The sequence below is a fragment of the Macrobrachium rosenbergii genome, chromosome 4, assembly GCF_040412425.1.
Source record: "Macrobrachium rosenbergii isolate ZJJX-2024 chromosome 4, ASM4041242v1, whole genome shotgun sequence".
NCBI classification, from domain to species: Eukaryota; Metazoa; Arthropoda; class Malacostraca; order Decapoda; family Palaemonidae; genus Macrobrachium; species Macrobrachium rosenbergii.
Genome location: NC_089744.1, coordinates 48,752,038 through 48,771,598, shown reverse-complemented (window position 1 = coordinate 48,771,598; position 19,561 = coordinate 48,752,038). Strand labels below are relative to the sequence as shown.

Genomic DNA, 19,561 nt, shown 5'->3' with positions numbered 1-19,561 from the left:
TGGTCCCCCACGGTACTGTGAATCAGAACGGAGTCTTATAAGGCATATAAGGATGATAAGGATTGCTACAAATGCCACCACACCTCCAACAATGCCAATAATCACAGTATCCATGTTGGTAAGTCCAGCACTGTTACGTATTGGTGGCTTGGATCCTTCCACTTCATATTTTTCCTTTGGCCGACCTGTCATATCATCAAAGGTTATAATGTTATCAGTAGTAACAGAGTTCCTTTGGCTTGTTGTGAAAGCAGGTAAATCTGTGGTAGTTGTAGTTGGTCGACCTTCACAGGTCAGGTCTTCCTCAGTGAGTGATGTAAGAATTACTCCATTGAGATTTTCTGGCTCCTTACAAGTTACATTGTAGAGGCTGTCCCTTGGGCCTCTGGCTACCAACCAACGTCTTAAAGTTCTTATATTGCAATCACAGAATAAAGGATTAGATCCTAATCCTGTCAGCCGTAGGTGTCTTTGCCGAGAGTCAAGATTATTTAGGAACTGGGGACTTAATGATGTGATATTAGAATCAGAGATATCCAAAGATATTTTTGAAGACATGGGTACTGGGAAAAAGACATTGGAGCGTAGGTTACTGACACTTGTATTCACTAAACCAACAGTAAGCTCAGGACTGTTAATACCAGCAAAGGCACCTCCAGAAAGTGCCTCCACTGCTTGACCACGAACAGTTAAACTTCTAAGTCTGGGGTAGAATGCTGGATGAAGTTGGTCATGAACTTCCCTGTCTGTTAATTCAATATCAACTACCTCTAAACCTGGTAATCCCTCTAAAATACCTCTAACATCAAGCACAGCAAGAGAAGGGAACGTGTGGAGGTAAAGTTCCCTCAAAGATCGCAGAGGTGTCATTGCAGTTCTTTCGATACTTTTTACACGAGGAAGATAAGATGCTTTTAGTACTTCAAGATTGCGCAGATAATCAAAATCTCCATTTATAATATATGCCAGTGGATTGTGTGAAATATCTAGTTCTCGTAGATCAGGTATTTTTGGCCAGGCTGTTGCAAGGCCATAGATAAGGTTGGGGATTTTATTCTTAGACATATCCAAGACTTGAAGGTACTGACATAACTCAAAGGACTGCTCCTTAACACCAACAATGTTATTGTCAGATAAGTTAAGTGTTAGTAAGAATCGGGCCTCAATTTCTGGGATTTTTGTTACATTTGTGCCTGCAAGATTGAGGTGCCTGACAGTTTTAGGCTCATTTAATAAAGTGTAAATCGCCTCTTCTGATAGTGGATTATAAGACAAATCCAGTGTTTTTATATTTACTAGGGTGTCAGCCTTACTTGGTACATTTTCAATTTTGTTGTGAGCCATGCTCAGGTCACTTAAGAAAAAGTACTGTCCTCGGAGTCTCTCAACTGGTACTTCTTTGAAGTCATTGTATGACAGATCTAAAGACTGAAGTTTTTGAATCTTGGTCCTGTCAAATGTCTTATCTGGAAATGATGACAATTTGTTGTGACTTAAATCCAAGTGTAACCGGGCAATCCCTAAAAACACGTCTTCTGGAAGCTCCGAAATACTGTTATGACTAAGGTCAAGTTCTTGTAGCTGGGTTGAGTTTTGGAAAGCAGTTTCTGACACTGTCTCTATCATATTATTTTTCAAATGCAACTCTCGAAGGTAAGGAGAGTTGGCAAAGTCACTGTTTTCTAAAGCCTTAATTTGATTATTCTCTACTTCAAGGTGTTCAAGCTCCCTGAGATCTCGTACAATTTCAGCAGGGAAGAAAGAGAGGCGATTATGTGACAGGCTAAGCCAGGTGAGTTTGGAGTGAAGCTGGAATGCTAATGGCTGGAGGAATGTTATGTCATTGTGACTTATATCAAGTATTCTTAGTTCTGTTCCAGGAGCTGGAACTGTTAGTTTAAAATACTCTTTTTTGAATGAGGGGAGCATGTTGTTGTTAAGACGAAGTATGTGCAAGAGAACTATGTTTAAGAAAGCAGCATCACCAATACTTCTTATACCATTGTGACTGAGGTCCAGTGTGTGTAAGAATAAAAGGTCTTTAAATGCCTCGCTTGGAATCTCCTTAATTTCGTTGTGTTGCAAGTTAATAACATTGATTGATGACTCATTGAATTGCCCTGGTCGAATCTCTGTGATTTTGTTCATGCTTAAGTCAAGAGTTGTAAGTTTCCTCATAGGATGGAGAAGAGTCACAGGCAGTAAATTGAGATGGTTTTCACTTAAGTCCAGCGTTCTCAACTCTGGGAGCAAGACAAAAGCATCTGAAGGCAAACTTGTAATGTTGTTTTTGGAAAGAACAAGGGATTCCAAGAGAGGAAAGTCAAACTGTGGCAATTCGTTTAAAAGATTCAGACCCAAGTTTAGCTCTTTCAGGCTTTCGCGTAAGCCTACCAAGCTCTCGGGGACTATATATTGGAGTTGGTTTCCGTAGAGATTCAAACTTTCAAGGTCAGTGAAGTTGGAAAATGTTCCTTGGGGAAGTTCCCTAATGATATTGTGAGCTATGGAAAGATGATGCAGACTAGTGGCAGTTTGTAGACTGTTAGCAGAAATAACCCCCACACGATTGTAGTCCAGGCTAAGGGTCTTGAGCTTCTGTACCTGTTAATTGGAAAATGAACTGAATTAACAAAAGTATATTTTCAGCAGTGCCTTGACAGAAACATCAAGCAACAACTTTCTCATCATAAGCTGTAAGAACTAATCCTATTTTACTAAAAAATATTACTGAATTTAATTTGACTTCACAGGCAGGTGAGCAAAGTTCTTCATTACCAAACATGGTTGATTTTGCTGAGCAAAAGAAAAGTTCAGTTACCTTTGCAAGAGCTGTCGAAGGGATTGAGAGAATGTTGTCATCATCAAGGTGAAGAGTCTCTAATGAAGTCAGGCCTTCAAATGCATCATCTTCAACCTGAAGTTGTACATACACAGTTATTTGTGATACCATAAAATTGGTTAGCAAAATTATTTATTCGCATTACCTGACTCCTAGGACTTCTCTGAAGGATTTTTGAAAATGAATATTGCAAATGGAGCAAGGTAAGGTTAAAGTACCTAGACAGCTAAGTAAGAAGGGATCAGAGGGAACAAATGAAAAGTAAAAGGCAGAAAGCAGTGCAGCTGAGCTGAAGGGGCACTGCAAAGATTTTTGTATTGCATACAGTGTAATGCACAAAGTGCAATGTAATTAGCAGCTCCATAATTTTAAAGTTTTATAATAGTAATAAGAAATCGAATGTGAGAGAGAGAGAGAGAGAGAGAGAGAGAGAGAGAGAGAGAGAAATGGATGCAAAGAAAAAAGTATTGAAGGCAACAAATGACAGTTTATAAAACTATGAGAGGAATGTCTGGCATAGCCCAGCCTGAAGAAGGCCAAGAATTTTTATCGTTGATAGCATATTTGCATTCTTCATCATCATCATCATCATCATCATCTCTAATGCATGTCTTTCGTGTACTTTATCTTCCACAAATCTCCAGCCCCCCTTTCACAGAGTTCTCATTCAATTAGATCTAGGTTTGCCAACTTTTCTGCCCACAAGAACCGATCTGACACTATCACAAACCATTTCCATCTCCCTTCCATTATCTCACCTGCTTGCATAACTTCCGTAATTTTCCTAATGGTATCATTTCTAACTATGCTACCATCTGACTCCTAATATTCTCAGAACTTTATTTTCAAATCGACAAAGTCTTCTAAATATGGTTTCACTGTCTTATTGAGATTCATTCCCGATAGTAATACAGATTGTACTTGACTTGTGTATAATCTCACTTTTATAAGCAATTTTAATTTATTGGATTTCCAAATATTTTTCAACCTCCCCATGTTTGAGTGGCCCTTTTTAGTCTTTCACTAAGTTCAAATGCACGAGAACGGTACTGGATAATATTGTTCCTATAATATTTGAAAGATTCAACCTCGTAGTTGTTTCTCCATCTAGTGTTATTTCATACCTCTGTGAATGTGATATTAATTTTGATTCCCATCTCTAGTTATGTGATGCATTCTGTTAAGCAAGCTTTGTAAACTCTGTGGTGTTTAACTTACTTAAACAGCATCATCTGTATATTCAGTGTTTGTCAACTTTGTGTCATTATTCTAACCTAAAGCTCCTCTTCCATTTTCGACCATTTTTTCATTATGAAAATCTATGAGAAGGGCAAACAGCAAAGGTGAAATAACATGCCCTCTAGAACCCCTTTAGACCTGTCAACATTAACTGTACTCACTTCGTTTATGAATAATTTCAGTTACCATTTAACGGGAATGCCATAGTGAAGCAAGATCTTCCATATTATAGGAGTGTGGATCCTGTCAAATTCCTTCTCGTCATCAAAAACAACCGTCTGAAAGGGATTTTGAAGTTCCATTCGCTGTGCACAGTATGTCTTAACTCAAATATTTTATCAGCAACTCCCGCCTTTTCTAAAATTAGCTTGTGTATCTAAACTTTTTCGCTTTTCAACAATTTCCTTCTCCAGCTTATTGGTTGTAATTTCAACTAGTGTAAGTGCAACAACCATTGTAAGTGCAATGTCTCTACAGTTACCACTCAAACAGGTCAGCTTTATTAGTACCATAACTGTAACTTCCAATTTCCAAGTATTAGTCATTGTTTCCTCATTCCACATTCTGCAAAACAGTCTAGTTAATATAAGAGGTGTCATTTTAGTTTCAGCTAAAATCATCTGGTGCTTTCCATCTGATTCCATCATAACCTGACATTTTCCATCTTTTAAGTTTCTTTATTATTGATTCCCCCTGAAAAACTGCTAATCCATTCATAAGCACTGTCAGGTCTTCATCAGCTTCTGGTATATCAATCAAATTATCCCCGCCTCGTCTCGTACTATTGACCTTATGAAAACTTTGCGCCCAGCACTGCCATTTTTATTCTTTTTGATCCATCCCTCCCTTTGACAGGTTTGTTCGAATAACATACAGGGCTGGCTTGACAACATCAAAGGCTATCAATACTATATTCAAGTTCAAATATAGTCTAAACTTTTTTTCACTGAACATTAACAGTTATTTGACCTGTAAGAGTATCATTAATTAGTTTTTCGGATATTTTCCGTAACCTGTGTTCATAAACTTGTGTTCATAAATTTCCACGTTTATCGTAAAAGCACAATCTTTATTGTTTAAGCTTTTACTAATAAAGAGAACTGCTTTCTCCACGAGAATCTAGTAAAAATATTTAATAATACAGCAACAGTCTATAAGCCGTTCGTGAGAAGCACTATTTATGGCATAAGTAATGGAAATAATATAATGTAATTGACGCTGCCTTTAATGATACACACAAAAAATAACCATGGAACAAAATACAAATAATTTCTTACCTTTCTAATAGAGTTAACAGCAAGTTTCAACGACTTTAAGCCAGGTAGCTGCCTGAAGGTCCCCGTAGGAAGTTCCCCGATGTTATTTCGAGTCAAATCCAGTTGCTCCAGACTAGTCATAGGACCAAGGGCCACGACACCACCTAGAGTCTAAGAAGGAAAATCTCAAGTCAATTTTGTCATGATTTGGCGTATGTATAGTAAAAATCAATTGTATAAAGCTATAAACAATTTTAAAGTAAGAATGATAGAACTGTCTATTGTTAAATTTCTATATTTTATTCACACAAGGTAATGCTATTGGAGCAACATAAAAGCGAACATAATAGAAATTTAATTAATGCATTAACAGGCTTAGAATAGGTCCGAAACGCACTAAAAACTTGGATAAAATCCTTACGTGTTTTCAATTTAGTATCTGCAGTAAAAATAAAATAACTCTGAATTCCTTAAACACAAATAAGAAATAGAGAAATAAATAACAAAATAAACAAAAAGGAAACGCTTTCACGCGTGATGGAGTTTATTTCTGCTCTACCTGGATTAGATTGTCATGGAGGACGAGAATCCTGAGGTTCACTAGTTCTTTCAGAGCATCGGCTGGAATTTCAGTCAAGAAATTAGACGAAAGATCCAATTCCTCCAGTGACGTCATACCTCCGAATACTCTTGAATCCAATTTAGACAACCTGAAATAAAACAGAGTTTGATAAAAGCAACCAAAATCAGTATTTCCACTATTTATGGAGTGACTGCTGATATGACAGCCATGATAAAATTGTTCAATATAATGCGTCAGTGAGTCTTTAAAGCTAGCTTTTCTGGTCCCTTTTTACTCTGGTATTTGTAATGTGTGTTCCTCGGTGGCCGGTTGGTATCGTTCTTGGATAGCACTGCTGGGCCCGTGTTCGATCTCCGACCGGCCAGTGATGAATTAGAGAAATTTATTTCTGGCGATAGAAATTCATTACTCGTTGTAATGTGGTTCGGATTCCACAGTAAGCTGTAGGTCCATGTTGCCAGGTAACCAGTAGGCTCTTAGCCACGTAAAATAAATCTAATCCTTCGGGCCAGCCCTAGGAGAGCTGTTAATCAGCTCAGTGGTCTGGTTAAACTAAGGTATACTTTTACTCTTAAATATATTTTCCTGAGTAATGCTCGTAGCGGAAGTTCTATAGTAGTGCAGTTAATGAACTCCAGTCATAGCTATTCTTCTACCAAATTCTAAAACAAGATTTTATCCCATCTTCGTATGCATTTTCTTGCTGGCTTGAAATTATCTTATACTATCTAATTTTGTATTTAAAACTATCTTATACTATCGAATTTTGTATTTACAACTAACGTATAAACTAGCTAAATATGACTATGACTATAACATAAGTACTGTAATATCTTTATGAAGCTAACGAAATATAGATTCATGGAGATGATAGCAACATGTAAATTCATTAAACTTCCGAAAATTTACAGACGACCCAGGTTACCCAAATCCTATTACACTACAGTATGAGTTTGAAATCCTGCAAAGTCTTATATCCAAGAACTTTCAACTAATGCCTTATGGCATGGGCTGTCATTTCTAGGCACTGGCTGGCGCTCGAACCGGCTGACAGACTTTGCAAGTAAGGTTCATGGAAGTTATTAAGAATAAAACTTTGGCCTTATTATTATTATTGTATTCTCAGTTCTTTGTCTATTGTTGTGTCGTTTCTTGACGTAATTTATATTTAGAAAACCTTAGCAGAAATAAGGGAGACTAAGATTTTGAAAGTGGAAGAAGTAAATACGCTTCCTTTTAGATGTGGCAGCCTTTAAGCTTACAGATTGTATTATTATGCACATATTTAGGAGTTTCTAAAGGATTTTCTCTCGTTTTTATCTTTTCTGGCGCACATACTGTGCAAGGGGGGAGGGTGGTTGAATTTTATGATTTTGAATGGGCTATAGAATTAAATTTTCAACATATTTTTGGGAGGCTTAAAATCACACGGTTTGTAGGTATGGTAACACTTACAACTGCCCAGTATGAGGTTATCATTCAACGTATTTAAGGTAGTTAATACCCTTGACCTATAGACTTGCTAATGCATACTGTATGTATGCTGGAGCACTTGCTTTTGTGGGGGACGCGAGAAACAAAATTAGGAGGAAATGGACCCGCTACTTTTGTGAGGGCACATTTGATGTATAATTGCTCAACACGACTGTCCAGGAGTGCTTGCAGATGAACCAGCTTCGAAACAAAACTTGTCGGAGCATGTATATGATTTCACATAAATACTTTATAATCATATCAGTTTTCTCATCACAGGAACAAAATGCAACCATAGAAATACACCATTATTGAGTATTCCAGTAACTATCTGTGGATGAAACCCGTAGTGGGTAAAGTCAAACCATTTTATGAGCGGGCTCCAAGACCATTTCCAGCGCTGCCAATTCTCCTTAGTCCGACTGCCTTCGCTTCACTAAGAGAAGGGAAGAAAAATGACAAACTTGGCGATCTGGCAAACTTGCTGCCACTTCTTCACTTGGGTCAGATCACTGAGACCCTTAGTCAGATCGTATAAAATGGGTCGAGGTAATCTTCCGTATTCATTGTCTCGCACAGCAAGCTTCCGTAAACACCATGGAGAGTTCCCCACGCCGTGTCCTTCGTCCTGAAGAACGCGAAATGGCATACAATGTGTACCAGTTTTTTAAATGGGAAAAAGAAAATGGAATTTCAAAGTTTGGCATCAATCAAGCAGTCAAACGTGCCGCAGATGCAACGAAGATATCAAAAACTACTTTGCATCAGATTTGTAAGGAAGCTAAAGAAACGGAAGAAGAATTTGGAGAGCTGGTTTTTAGGGAAAAGAAGAGGAAAAGATCAAAAACCATAACAAATGTGGACGATTTCGATCGATGCGTTATACGGCGAACTGTACTGGCTTTTATGCAAGGAAAGAAATTCCGACGATAGACAAAGTTTTACAACCAGTGAAGGAAAATATTGGGTTTGGTGGCTGCAAGGAATCATTTCGTAAAGTGCTGCATGAAATTAAAGGATTATATACTTTGACCATTCAAATCTGCTTTAACGAGGGATTTAACTACCCTTTCTCTTTATCATAGTCTGCCCATAGATTAAAGAGGTCAAACCAGGTGTGGATTAAAATGGTCAGAAGGATCTAGCAACGTCGCAAATGGGCTCGGAGTCCGCTCATAAATTGGTTATAGTATAGTACCGTCAGTGCATCTCACTTGCGGTGCATTGTAGGCATTACTTAAGGTTCTTTGCAGTGTCCCTTCTGTCCCTAGCTGCAACCCCCTCCATTCCGTTTACTAGGAGAGCTGTTAATCAGCTCAGTGGTCTGGTAAAACTAAGGTATACTTCTTCTTCATTCATATTCTTTCTTTCATCTTACTTTCCACCCTCTTCTAACAATTATTTCATAGTGCAACTGCAAGGTTTTCCTCCTGTTACACCTTTGTAACCCTTTACTCTGTTTTCCTCATAGGTCCCGCACTTGGCCTTCGGCCCAGACTGTATATTCTATCTGCGGATGAAGAATTAGTTAATGAGGGCCAGTGAGTGATGACAAAAAATTTGAATAAGGTCTTCTTTTTTTCCAATCCTGGAAAAAAGAATAGAAAATAGAAGTCTAAATCTGAGTCTAAAAAAATGTCGGTTTGACGAGAACAGCAAAAACAAATTTTAACTTCGTGGTATGGTGACATTACTTGTGTGAGACCTGCGCATAAAGGAAGAAATGGACTAACCTTCACAATAGTGCTAGGTTGTAGGCATCAATAAACGAGTAAAAAATGCGCTGAAGTTTCTTCGGCACAATCGAGTTTTCTGTACAGCCGCTGCAGCGTATAATCAAGGCCACCGAAAGTAGATTTAGATCTATCTTTCAGTGGTGTCGGTATAATGCTGTTTGAGACGCGGCCCATGAAACTTAAACCACGGGCCGGTGGTGGCCTGTCCTATATCGTTGCCAGAAGCACGATTATGGCTAACTTCGGAAGTATGTTTGATGATTGGAGGGTGGATGATCAACATACGAATTTGCAGCGGACGTACAGACAAACCCGGCACGATGGTTTCCTTTTACAGAAAACTTTTAATAAAGTGAACAAGTGACCCCGCCAAAGCATGCGACCTCACCTGTTGTACGAAACATCGAGGGTAATGAGGGCAGTCAGTTCTTGGAAAGCTCCGTCTTTGATGTTGACGATTCTGTTGTGGGAAATGTTGAGGAACAACAGTCCAGGAGTCTCGACGAAGGAGGAATTTTTCACTTGATCTGACAAAGAGAAAAACATTTGAAAATTGTTGTCGGAAAAAAAATTGAATGTCAAATTTCCTAGCCTATTAGAGAGCAGATGAAGTTTCTCGTCATCTGAATTTCATTATGATTGCATATGATCTTATCACTTAAAGCGATAAGTATGTAAATCCAACGGCTGTATCATTTTTTTTAAATAAAAAAAAGTTAATTTAGTAAATTCTGTAAATGAATTTTAACAAGAAGATTAATGAAGGGACTCCAGGTAAAAATAAAATAGCAAAACGTAGACTGATAATAATTTAGTAAGTCCTCTTACCTATATCATTCTCCTGCAGCGTCAACACCTTCAGATTGGTGAGCCCTCGGAGGGCAGCCGAAGGCACAGCTGCGAAGTTATTTGCCTCAATGTGAAGTACCTCCAGGTTCACCAGAGGTGTGAGCATCCCAGTGTCTAGCTCCCTCAGATAGTTGTGAGCCAGGTTCAGCGTCTGTGAGGGGGAAGAAGACAAAGACAGTATTAATATTTACGTTAAAAAAAAATATCTAAAGGGCCTATAAAGGATTTTATGACGTTCCCACGTAGGTCATGTGCAGATCCTACAAAGATTTTAAAGACCCCTCGAAGATTCTTTGAGAAACGACGGAGATTTATAGTGACTTAGATAATACTTGTCAAGATCCTGCAGAGTTCCTTAAGATAAACTTGTAAAGATCCTACAAAGTTCCTTAAGAGGATTATGTTAAAACTGGCAATGATAACTTGTATTTATTCGTTTATCGTCCAATTATTTTGTATTGCACACTTGAGATTACCATTGATTTTCAGTATTGTTACGAATCTCTGTGCAACATTTGAAGAAAAGAAAATATTTGTGCTCGCGCATCATGCTGTCTCTCTTAATATTGCTGGTGGCACAAAACATTACGCCACATTTTTCAGTTTGCACAAAGCGCGCTAAGGATGTAGGAGTAACTAAAATTAGAGAAGGCATAACATTTAAAAAAAGAACGTAAAATAGATTAACTAAACATGCGTCAATAAATTTTCTTAAGAAAATTCATTGACACATTTTTAGTTAATCTATTTTACGTTCTTTTTTTATTTTGAAAATGTTACACCTCTAATTTTAGTTACTCCTATATCCTTAGAACGCTTTGTGCAAACTGAAAAATGTGGCGTAATGTTTTGTACCAGCAGCAATATTAATGAGAGAGACAGTAAGATGTGTGAACACACAGTATCTTCTTTTCTTCAAATGTTACACAGAGATTCATTAACAATACTGAAAATCAATAGTAATCTTAAGTGTGCAACATAAAATAATTGGACGATAAACGAATAAATATATCGTAAACAACCTAAGCCTATAAAAAACTGATTAAAAAGATAATAACTATCAATAAGAATGATCGGGGCCTTACTTGAAGGGAGACCATCTTGGCAATCTCGGACGAAGAGAACACCGGGTTGCGGATGTTTCCCAAAAGGTTATGATCGAGTCGCAGCTCTAGAAGGGTGTCCTCCAGACCATCTAGAACGTCGTCGTTAAGACGTCTGATTGTGTTCCTCGAGAAATCGACCTGGAATCCATAGATTTAGCTTATATATATATACGTATATATATATATATATATATATATATATATATATATATATATATATATATATATATATATATATATATATAAATATATATATGTATAACTGAATCACGAAAATATGGAACGTGATGAATATATAGATAAAGACAAAATCCACAAAGGAAAGAGAAACAGTGTAGTGCTGCAAGGCCTTTCGACTTACTGTCTGTTACTTAGCAGACTGATGAAATATAAAAATAAGTTTACAAAGAAAGCTCATATAAATGACAGATGGGGATTACAGTTTTGACAGAATACGTAAGTATTCTGTCAAAACTGGGCAATCATCCAATGCTATAGTCATTCATGTAAGTGAAAACTCTCACTGGATAAATTGGACTGAAAGTTCAGTGATTGCCAGATCGAAAGATTTCTCTTCAAGAAATCTTTTGGAGTCCGCTATTATACAGCTTACTTCCAGCTGTAATTTTAACCTTAGCCCTGGCATGTGTTATTTGGACCCCTATATTAGAAAAATATTCAAGAAGGACGTAAAAGATAAAATCACTGACTTAATTATAAATTAGTTACCTTATATATATTTTCTATGTATTCGTATGTTTAGTATAATTTTTTGTGTAAAAATGTTCATCTTCGAAAAATTTTATAACATTTTTAGGTGGTCAGTCACCTCCTTGTATAATCTTTTAATTGTCCTGTCCCTGCTTCTGAATGGTTGATCCTAATCCTTTGTAAAACCTGTTAAATATTTAACCCTGTTTTGGCAGCTCTACTAATTCTTTGATTGGGTTGGATTCCTTTGTAATCCCCATCTGTCATTTATATGAGCTTTCTTTGTAAACTTATTTTTATATTTCTTTAGACTGCTAAATAAAGGATAATAAGTCGAAAGGCCTTACAGCACTCCATTGTTTCTCTTTCCTTGATTTTGTCTATATATATATATACATATATATATATATATATATATATATATATATATATATATATATATATATATATATATATATATATAGGTAGATAGATAGATATGTTTATATGTATATATGTATATATAAATTTAACAATCTTCTCTGAGTTATAGTTTAGGAGTAGGAGTAGGTGAGGTGTCATTACACAAGCAAATGAAGCTCAGACAATTGGAATTATTAAGTAACCAGAGCAATAAGGAATGTAGAAGAAATATAAAAAAATATTAAAGATATATTTCATGTACGTTTTGTATTGTTCTGGTTATTTAATAACCATGAGTGTCTGTATTCAATTATTTGTATATTGACTCCTCACATAGCCTACTAGACTATAACTCCCAGGAGATCATTACATTTTGGGGACCTGACTGGAATTACTAATTGCTATTTTTCAGCAACTTTTTATTGGTACCCGGAAAGTGTTTATCGTTTTAACTTCACACACATCTCTGTAGAGTATGTGTGTGACAAGTAGCCATGGGGACATTGTATACCCTTGCCTCACTTCCTCTGTACACCAAGCACTCACTTTCCCATCTACACATCAAACTTGCACTTTGCACTGATCATGGAAACTGAATCACTTCTAAAAGAATTAACTTTTACATTAAGCATCTTCACCACCCTTTACATTATATTTGTTAATTCTGTTATAAGATTTTCCTAATTGCTCTCAAGCTTTCCTCACATTTTATTGACTTACTTATTCATCCTCTCTTATACATGAACAAGATATTCTTTCCTATTATTCAACTGCACCTCATACATTTTCTTTCTTTTTCTTGGCAAAGCCTCTTATTTCCTATCTACCACTTACTGCTGTTTTTCTCTCTTCCTACTTCCTTATACACATAAACATACCTTGTTGATTCTGCGATTTAGCATAGTCATTCCACCTAAGTGTATTTCACCCCAACCCATTTTTTTTATTCATCTACTCCAAAATAAGCTGTTCTCCATTGCTTTCATTACATTTCACAATCACATTTTCAAATTCTCTCTCTCTCTCTCTCTCTCTCTCTCTCTCTCTCTCTCTCTCTCTCTCTCTCTCTCTCTCTCTCATATATATATATATATATATATATATATATATATATATATATATATATATATATATATATATATATATATATATATAAATATATATATATATATATATATATTTATATATATATATATATATATATATCTTCTTCATCTATATATTTACATATATATCTATATGTATATATCTTCTTCATCTTTCGACCTTACTAGTCGCACTGTATAGCAGGGTCGGCCGCTCAAGTCAACTTTTTCCATGTATTTCTACTCCTTGCGTCTTCTTCCCCCAGTCCCACCTCACCCATATCCCTCCTCCCCACATCCATCCATCTGATCTGCTGACACCCCACACTCCTTCCCATCACTGGCATGTTCTTAGCTCTCTTGTTTGGTTCCACCTCCTCTCTTCTTACTACATGGCCATAGTATCTCAGACAAGCTTCCCTAACCTTCCCTTGGACATTACATATGCCACACATTCTTCTTATATCTTGACTCTCCCTCCTTTCCAGTAGTGATATTCCAGCAATCCATCTCACCATCCTCATCTTGGTTCTTTCCAACAGTCCCTCCTCTTTCCCCTTAAGTGCCCAAGTTTCTGCCCATATAATAGTACGGCCGTGATAACTGTCAAAAATCTTCATTTTGAGCCTTAATGGCATTTTTTTGTCTACAACAACTCCAGTTACTTCTCTCCATTTTTGCCATGCTTCTTTCACTCTGTCTCACTGCTTTCGCAGTACCTCCCTCCTCTATTACTATTGATCCCAAGTAATTAAACTCATTGTTCTGTTTTAGCAGTTTCTCAGTACCTCCCTCTTCTGTTATTATTGATCGCAAGTAGTTAAACTCATTGTTTTGTTTTAGCACTGTACCATCTTCCACTTGAATATGTATTTCTTCATGTCCTCCTTTACTGCAAATCATTAGCTCTGTCTTTCCAATGTTCACTTTCAGTCCTTTCTTTTCTAGGGCTCCTTTCCATGCTAAAAACCTTTCTTGCAGTTCTTCTTCCGTGTCTGCTATAATGACTAAATCATCAGCAAACATCAGTTCCCACAGTTCTTCATTGTTCCATAATTCTGATATCAAAGTGTCTATAACAAAAAGGAACAAGAAGGTCTCAGAGCTGATCCCTGATGGAGAACAGCTCCACAGGGAATGCCTCAGTCTCCCCATGTTTTGTCTGTACAGTGGTTCTTGCCCCCTCATACATCATCTTCATTAACCTTACCAGCTTCTCTGGTACTCCTCTCTTTCTCAAACACTAATAAACTTATCTTCTTGGTACCCTGTCATATGCCTTTTCCAGATCCACAAAGCACAAGTAAACTTTCCTGTTTCCTTCTAAATACTTCTCTTGGCCTTGTCTTACTATAAAAATAGCATCCACTGTACTCTTTCCTTTCATAAACCAAAACTGCTGCTCATGTATATCTATCAACTCTCTCAACCTTCCTTCTACTATTCTGTCTAGTGTCTTGAAAACATGTATATATATGTATATATATATGTGTATATATATGTGTTATATATATATATATATATATATTATATATATATATATATATATATATATATATATATATATATATATATATATATATATATATATATATATAAATTTTAAAAAGTAATTTGTATTTTTCCTAGGATACCAACCTACGCTTTTATAAATGGAGTTTCTTATGCAAGGTGTGCTTTGGTTGTCAATGACTTAACTAGAAAACAAAATCCTATCAAGTGGGCCTGTGAGTTTTTTTTCTGACCTGAGCTGGCTTTACTCTTCCATTTTGTGAATCAGCCTGTCCGTGGCTCCAGTTAAGTCCATGATTGGGAGAGATCAGGACCATGAGGGTTGGCAGAGGAGGGTAAACTTCCCCATGAAAGTGAAAGTTCATATCCTAGGGAAAATACAAATTACTTTGTAAAATTTGGGATTTCCTCTGACAGGTATATGAACCCATGCTTTTATGAACAAAGCCTCACCAATAGGCTGGAGGTTGATCTACCCAATGCAGCAGACGGGCATGCCCTAGAGTGCCAATGTTGCACCTCCCAGTGCTCAAGGTTCTACCTAGTGCAGAACTCAGGTCACTATACAAACATGAGACAAGCCTGTCCATATGCTCACCACACCATCTTGAGTCGTCAAGTGATGCTCCTGGTCTCTTGGACGGAGCCACCCTTACACTACCTACTGTTCTGCCACTACCAGGACCAGGGTGAATGTGTCTAACGACTTGTGGGCCAAGTCCCTCAGACAGAAGGAAGTGAGGGTTGACTGTCTCTTTCAAACACCTGCCTTTATGACCTGCAATACAGAGTGGTTCTTTTTGAATGCCACTGAGTTGCCTATTCCTCTGATATCAGGGGCCTTGATCTTCTGTGGGGGAGGATTGCTAGCTTCTGTAGAAGTGTATGCCCTTACTATGCCCTCCCTTGGCCAGAAAGAGAGCATGTTCGAGTCCTCTTTGTTCTCTCAACCTGTACTTATGAATAGTCTCCTGCAGGCAGGCCTGTGTGGGCTGTATGTTTCAAGTAATGTCTCAGGGCTCTGGCTGGGCATAGAACCATCTTGTCCTTGTCGCCCCTGTGACGAGATTGAGAAGCATTCGAACTTCTGATCTGAGATCACTGGATTCTGGGTCTTGGCCACAAAGTCTGGGATGAATTCCAGGGAGAGGGAGGACCAAAGAACCAACCAACCAAATGTTAGACATTGTAAGAGAAGTGCAGCTCTCCTAGTCTCTTGGCTGAGATGAGGGAGAGGAGGAAGACAACCCTCAACATCGAGTCTATCCCGTACTTTCTAAGGGGGTTTCATAAGGAGGTAGTCTCAGGAGAGGAAAAAAGTTAAGTATACCTTAGTTTTACCAGACCACTGAGCTGATTAACAGCTCTCCTAGGGCTGGCCCGAAGGATTAGACTTATTTTACGTGGCTAAGAACCAGTTAGTTACTTAACAACGGGACCTACAGCTTATTGTGGAATCTGAACCACATTATAGCAAGGAATGAATTTCTATCACCAGAAATAAATTCCTCTAACTCTTCATCAGCCGGCCGGGGAATTAAACCCCGGTCCATCGAGTGACAGTCCGCAGCTCTGCTGACTCACCCAACAAAGAGCTGAAGAGTTTGGTTATGTCCCACATAGGGGCACCTAAAGTTTTTGTGGTGGGCTATCCATTCAGCCTGAAGATGTGGGCTAAAGCAGCTCTATAGCCCTTGACAGCCATGACGGAGAGGGACTTCACTCGATGCAGGAACCCTAGAAAGTCCGTTATCTCCTTTCACAGTGGTCTTAGGTGGATTGTAGCCCCACTTACAGCACCAATTGCAGAAGCCTGTCCATTTTCCCTGGTCCTCTCCGATGAATGAAGGTCTGAGGGTGTCTGAGATGGCATCTGCAGTAACCTCAGAAAATCACTCCTTTGGCAAGAGTTGCTTGATAGCCTCCACCTGTGATGGCAGGGAAAGCTTACTGCTGGATGGTATCTCTATTTGTGTTCTTGAACCAGAAGGTTGGGGATGTGAGGACATCTGTTAGGAGGTAGAGTAGTCTGTGTAGCACTCTGTCTGCAACCACAAAGGTGCCAGCAGTGTCATTCTCAGCTTCTGGGACACAAACAGTCTGTATATGACCTTCCTCATCTGGCTGAATGGAGGAAAGATGTATGCATCCATGTTGTTCCAGAAGTGCTGAAAGGCATCCTTTAGCGCTGGTCTTTGGTTTGGGACAGGAGAACAGGACAGGGGAAGCATGGTGTTTCTTGCTGTAGTGAATAAGTGATTTGTTGGGCCCTACCTGCACTCCATCAACTTTTTGGCTGTTCCTTGATAAAGGGACCACTCTGTGCCTACTACCTGGTCTGCTGTGCTGAGTTTGCCTGCTATGACATTCCTCTTGCCTGCGATGTATCTAGCTATCAGGTCCAGCCCCCAAGCTTCCGACCACTTGTGCATCTCTACTGCCAGGTTGTTCAGCTCCGCTAGTTCCTCATTGGGCGGGTAGGTTCTGTTCTCAGCCAGCATTCTGTTGGCCGTGAGTTCGAATCTCCGACCTACCAATGAAGAATAAGAGGAATTTATTTCTGATGATAGAAATTCTTATCTTACTATAATGTGGTTCGGATTCCACAGTAAACTGTAGGCCCCGTTGCTAGATAACCAATTGCTTCTTAGCCACATAAAATAAATCTAATCCTTTGGGCCAGCCCTAGGAGAGCTGTTAATCAGCTCAGTGGTCTGGTTAAACTAAGGTATACTTTTTTTGTTCAGGTCCGCAAAGTTTATGTAAGCTACAACGACTTGTCTTTGAAAGTGCTGGAGTGCCAGCTAGACTGCTTACATCTCCAGGAGGTTGATGTCCTCTATTGTCTCTGTCAGGCCATATGTCCTTGAAACACACTTGTTATTCAGTTGTGTGTCCCACCCTCTTTGGGATGTGTCTGAGAATACCAACATCTCTAACAGTGGGTGGCTGAAGGGCATTCCCTGAAGGTGTTTTGTCGGGTCTCCACCACTTCTAGTCTTCTCTGATCTTCTCTGCCAACTCAGTCATCTGCAATGGGAGCTTGTCCGGTTTCCTCCAGGATACTTTTAGCTGCCTTTGAACAGGTCAGGTGAGTGCCCTCCCCCTGGGTACTAATTTCTCTAGGGAGACCTGGTTTCTGAGGAGGACCTGCCACTTCTTTGCTGGTTGCTAGGACGACAAGAAGAATGGGTCCAAGATTCTCAGAAGGTTGGCAATCCTCTCGTTTGACAGGTACACCCTCACTGCCACTGAGTTGAGCCACATCCCCAAATGCTTGATAGTCTGCAAGGGCGAGAGGTCTGACTTGGAGAGGTTTACTATTACCCCTCAAGTTCTTGCATAGTGCCCGAATCTCATCTCACCTCAAGCCTTCCCTCTTCCCTGTCCTGTTCCTGTGTTGTCCGTGGGAGGGCTGGGTGGCACGAAACGACTGTTTGAAGTTATCTGTGCCCTTGCTCTGTGGTCTGGCCTGCCCTTGTTGCCAGAACCTTGGTTGCAGGGAGGAACATCGAGAGGAGGCAGTTCTACTCAGAAGAGGGGGTTCTGCCTGCCAACCCTTGGGAGACTGGAGCTGGTTTCAAGGACATCTGCAAGAAGAGGGTATTCCTTGAGTTCTCCCTCTTTATATTGCTTGTTGTCGTGCCAACTCTGTAGAGATCTGTTTCTGCACCACTGTCAGGAAGGACTCTCTCCACTTCAGGATGATGTTTGCTCATGCATGGCCCACTTGCCTTACAATGTAAGAAAGGCCTTTTTGTAAGGGTCCCAAGTAGCTTTTGATGGTAGACCACTTTTCTGGTGGGACAGCATCCTTTATGTCTTTGAGCTAGGCCCCTTGGCATCTGTCAGCAAAGAGATGGCTCTCAGGGCCCCCACCAGCATAAGCTCCAGGTTCCCTACTTCCAAGATGTTGAGCACTACTCCTTGTTGATGGAAGCTCTCCAACGGTACATTGTTGGCCAACCTGCAGATGGAATCCAGTGACCTTGGGATGGTGAAGCTGTCCTTCGGTATGTAGTATTTTGCTTGGTGGGGCAGCAGAAGCTTCTCCAACCTGGAGGACACCAGGGAGTTCTCTGTCCCTGCTGCCAGGCTGTTCACTCCCTTCATCAAGCCTTGGACCACCAGGGACCAGGGCAGACAGATTTGACTGGCTTACTTCCAGGGACTTCTCTGCTGCTTACTCTAGGTATGAGAGAAAGGTGGGGTCTTCAGGGGTGGAGATCGGTGGGTCCACCAGGCTTAAATGCTGTCTGATCTGCATGATGAACTTCTGGAACCTCTAACTGAGAAAGTTCTTCTGGTTCTTCCATCTCTTGGCTGTCCCTTGCTTCTTTTGTCCTACCCTCACTGCCGAAGGAGGCTGCCAAACTGCTGCTCGAAGGGACCCTGGGTGCTGTCCTGCTGGGGCCTGCACTACTGTAGTCCCTATTCTTGTTCTTGTTGGGGGGGGGTGTTTCTCAGGTAGGAACCACTGGGACGACCTCTGATCCTGCCTGTTGCTGCTCGGCCTTGGGAAGTGCCGATCACAGAGGTGGGGAGCAGAGCAGGATGTGCCTCTGTCTAGCCTGTTGTGAGATGAGCTTCAACCCCTGTCCAATCTGCTCTGCGAGCAGGATGTGGACCTCCGGCTGCTGGAGCATCTAGGGAATCTGTTGTGCCGTCGATGGCTCTGGGAAAATGGGATGTGACTGCCTGCCCTTGATTCACTTCTCTCCTAGCTGCCCCTCCTGCTTGTCCTTTAGACCAACCAGTCCCTCTGAC

General features: G+C 39.6%; 2 protein-coding genes across 3 annotated transcripts in view; one reads left to right on the top strand and one right to left on the bottom strand.

Moving 5' to 3' along the window:
• Positions 1-19,561, top strand: part of LOC136834094 (heterogeneous nuclear ribonucleoprotein R-like) — a 711,768-nt gene that overhangs the window by 71,102 nt on the left and 621,105 nt on the right. The gene's annotated exons all lie outside the window — the stretch shown is intronic.
• The window catches only part of LOC136833982 (chaoptin), a 207,126-nt gene that overhangs the window by 728 nt on the left and 186,837 nt on the right, over positions 1-19,561 (bottom strand). For both annotated transcript variants that reach the window (XM_067096255.1, XM_067096263.1), the window contains exons 6-12: positions 11,064-11,222; positions 9,958-10,129; positions 9,518-9,656; positions 5,897-6,047; positions 5,359-5,508; positions 2,822-2,917; positions 1-2,604 (exon numbers count right to left, since the gene is read on the bottom strand). The exon at positions 1-2,604 is cut by the window's left edge. In XM_067096255.1, the coding sequence (XP_066952356.1) occupies positions 1-2,604; positions 2,822-2,917; positions 5,359-5,508; positions 5,897-6,047; positions 9,518-9,656; positions 9,958-10,129; positions 11,064-11,222 (3,471 nt within the window). The remainder of the gene's footprint in view (positions 2,605-2,821; positions 2,918-5,358; positions 5,509-5,896; positions 6,048-9,517; positions 9,657-9,957; positions 10,130-11,063; positions 11,223-19,561) is intronic.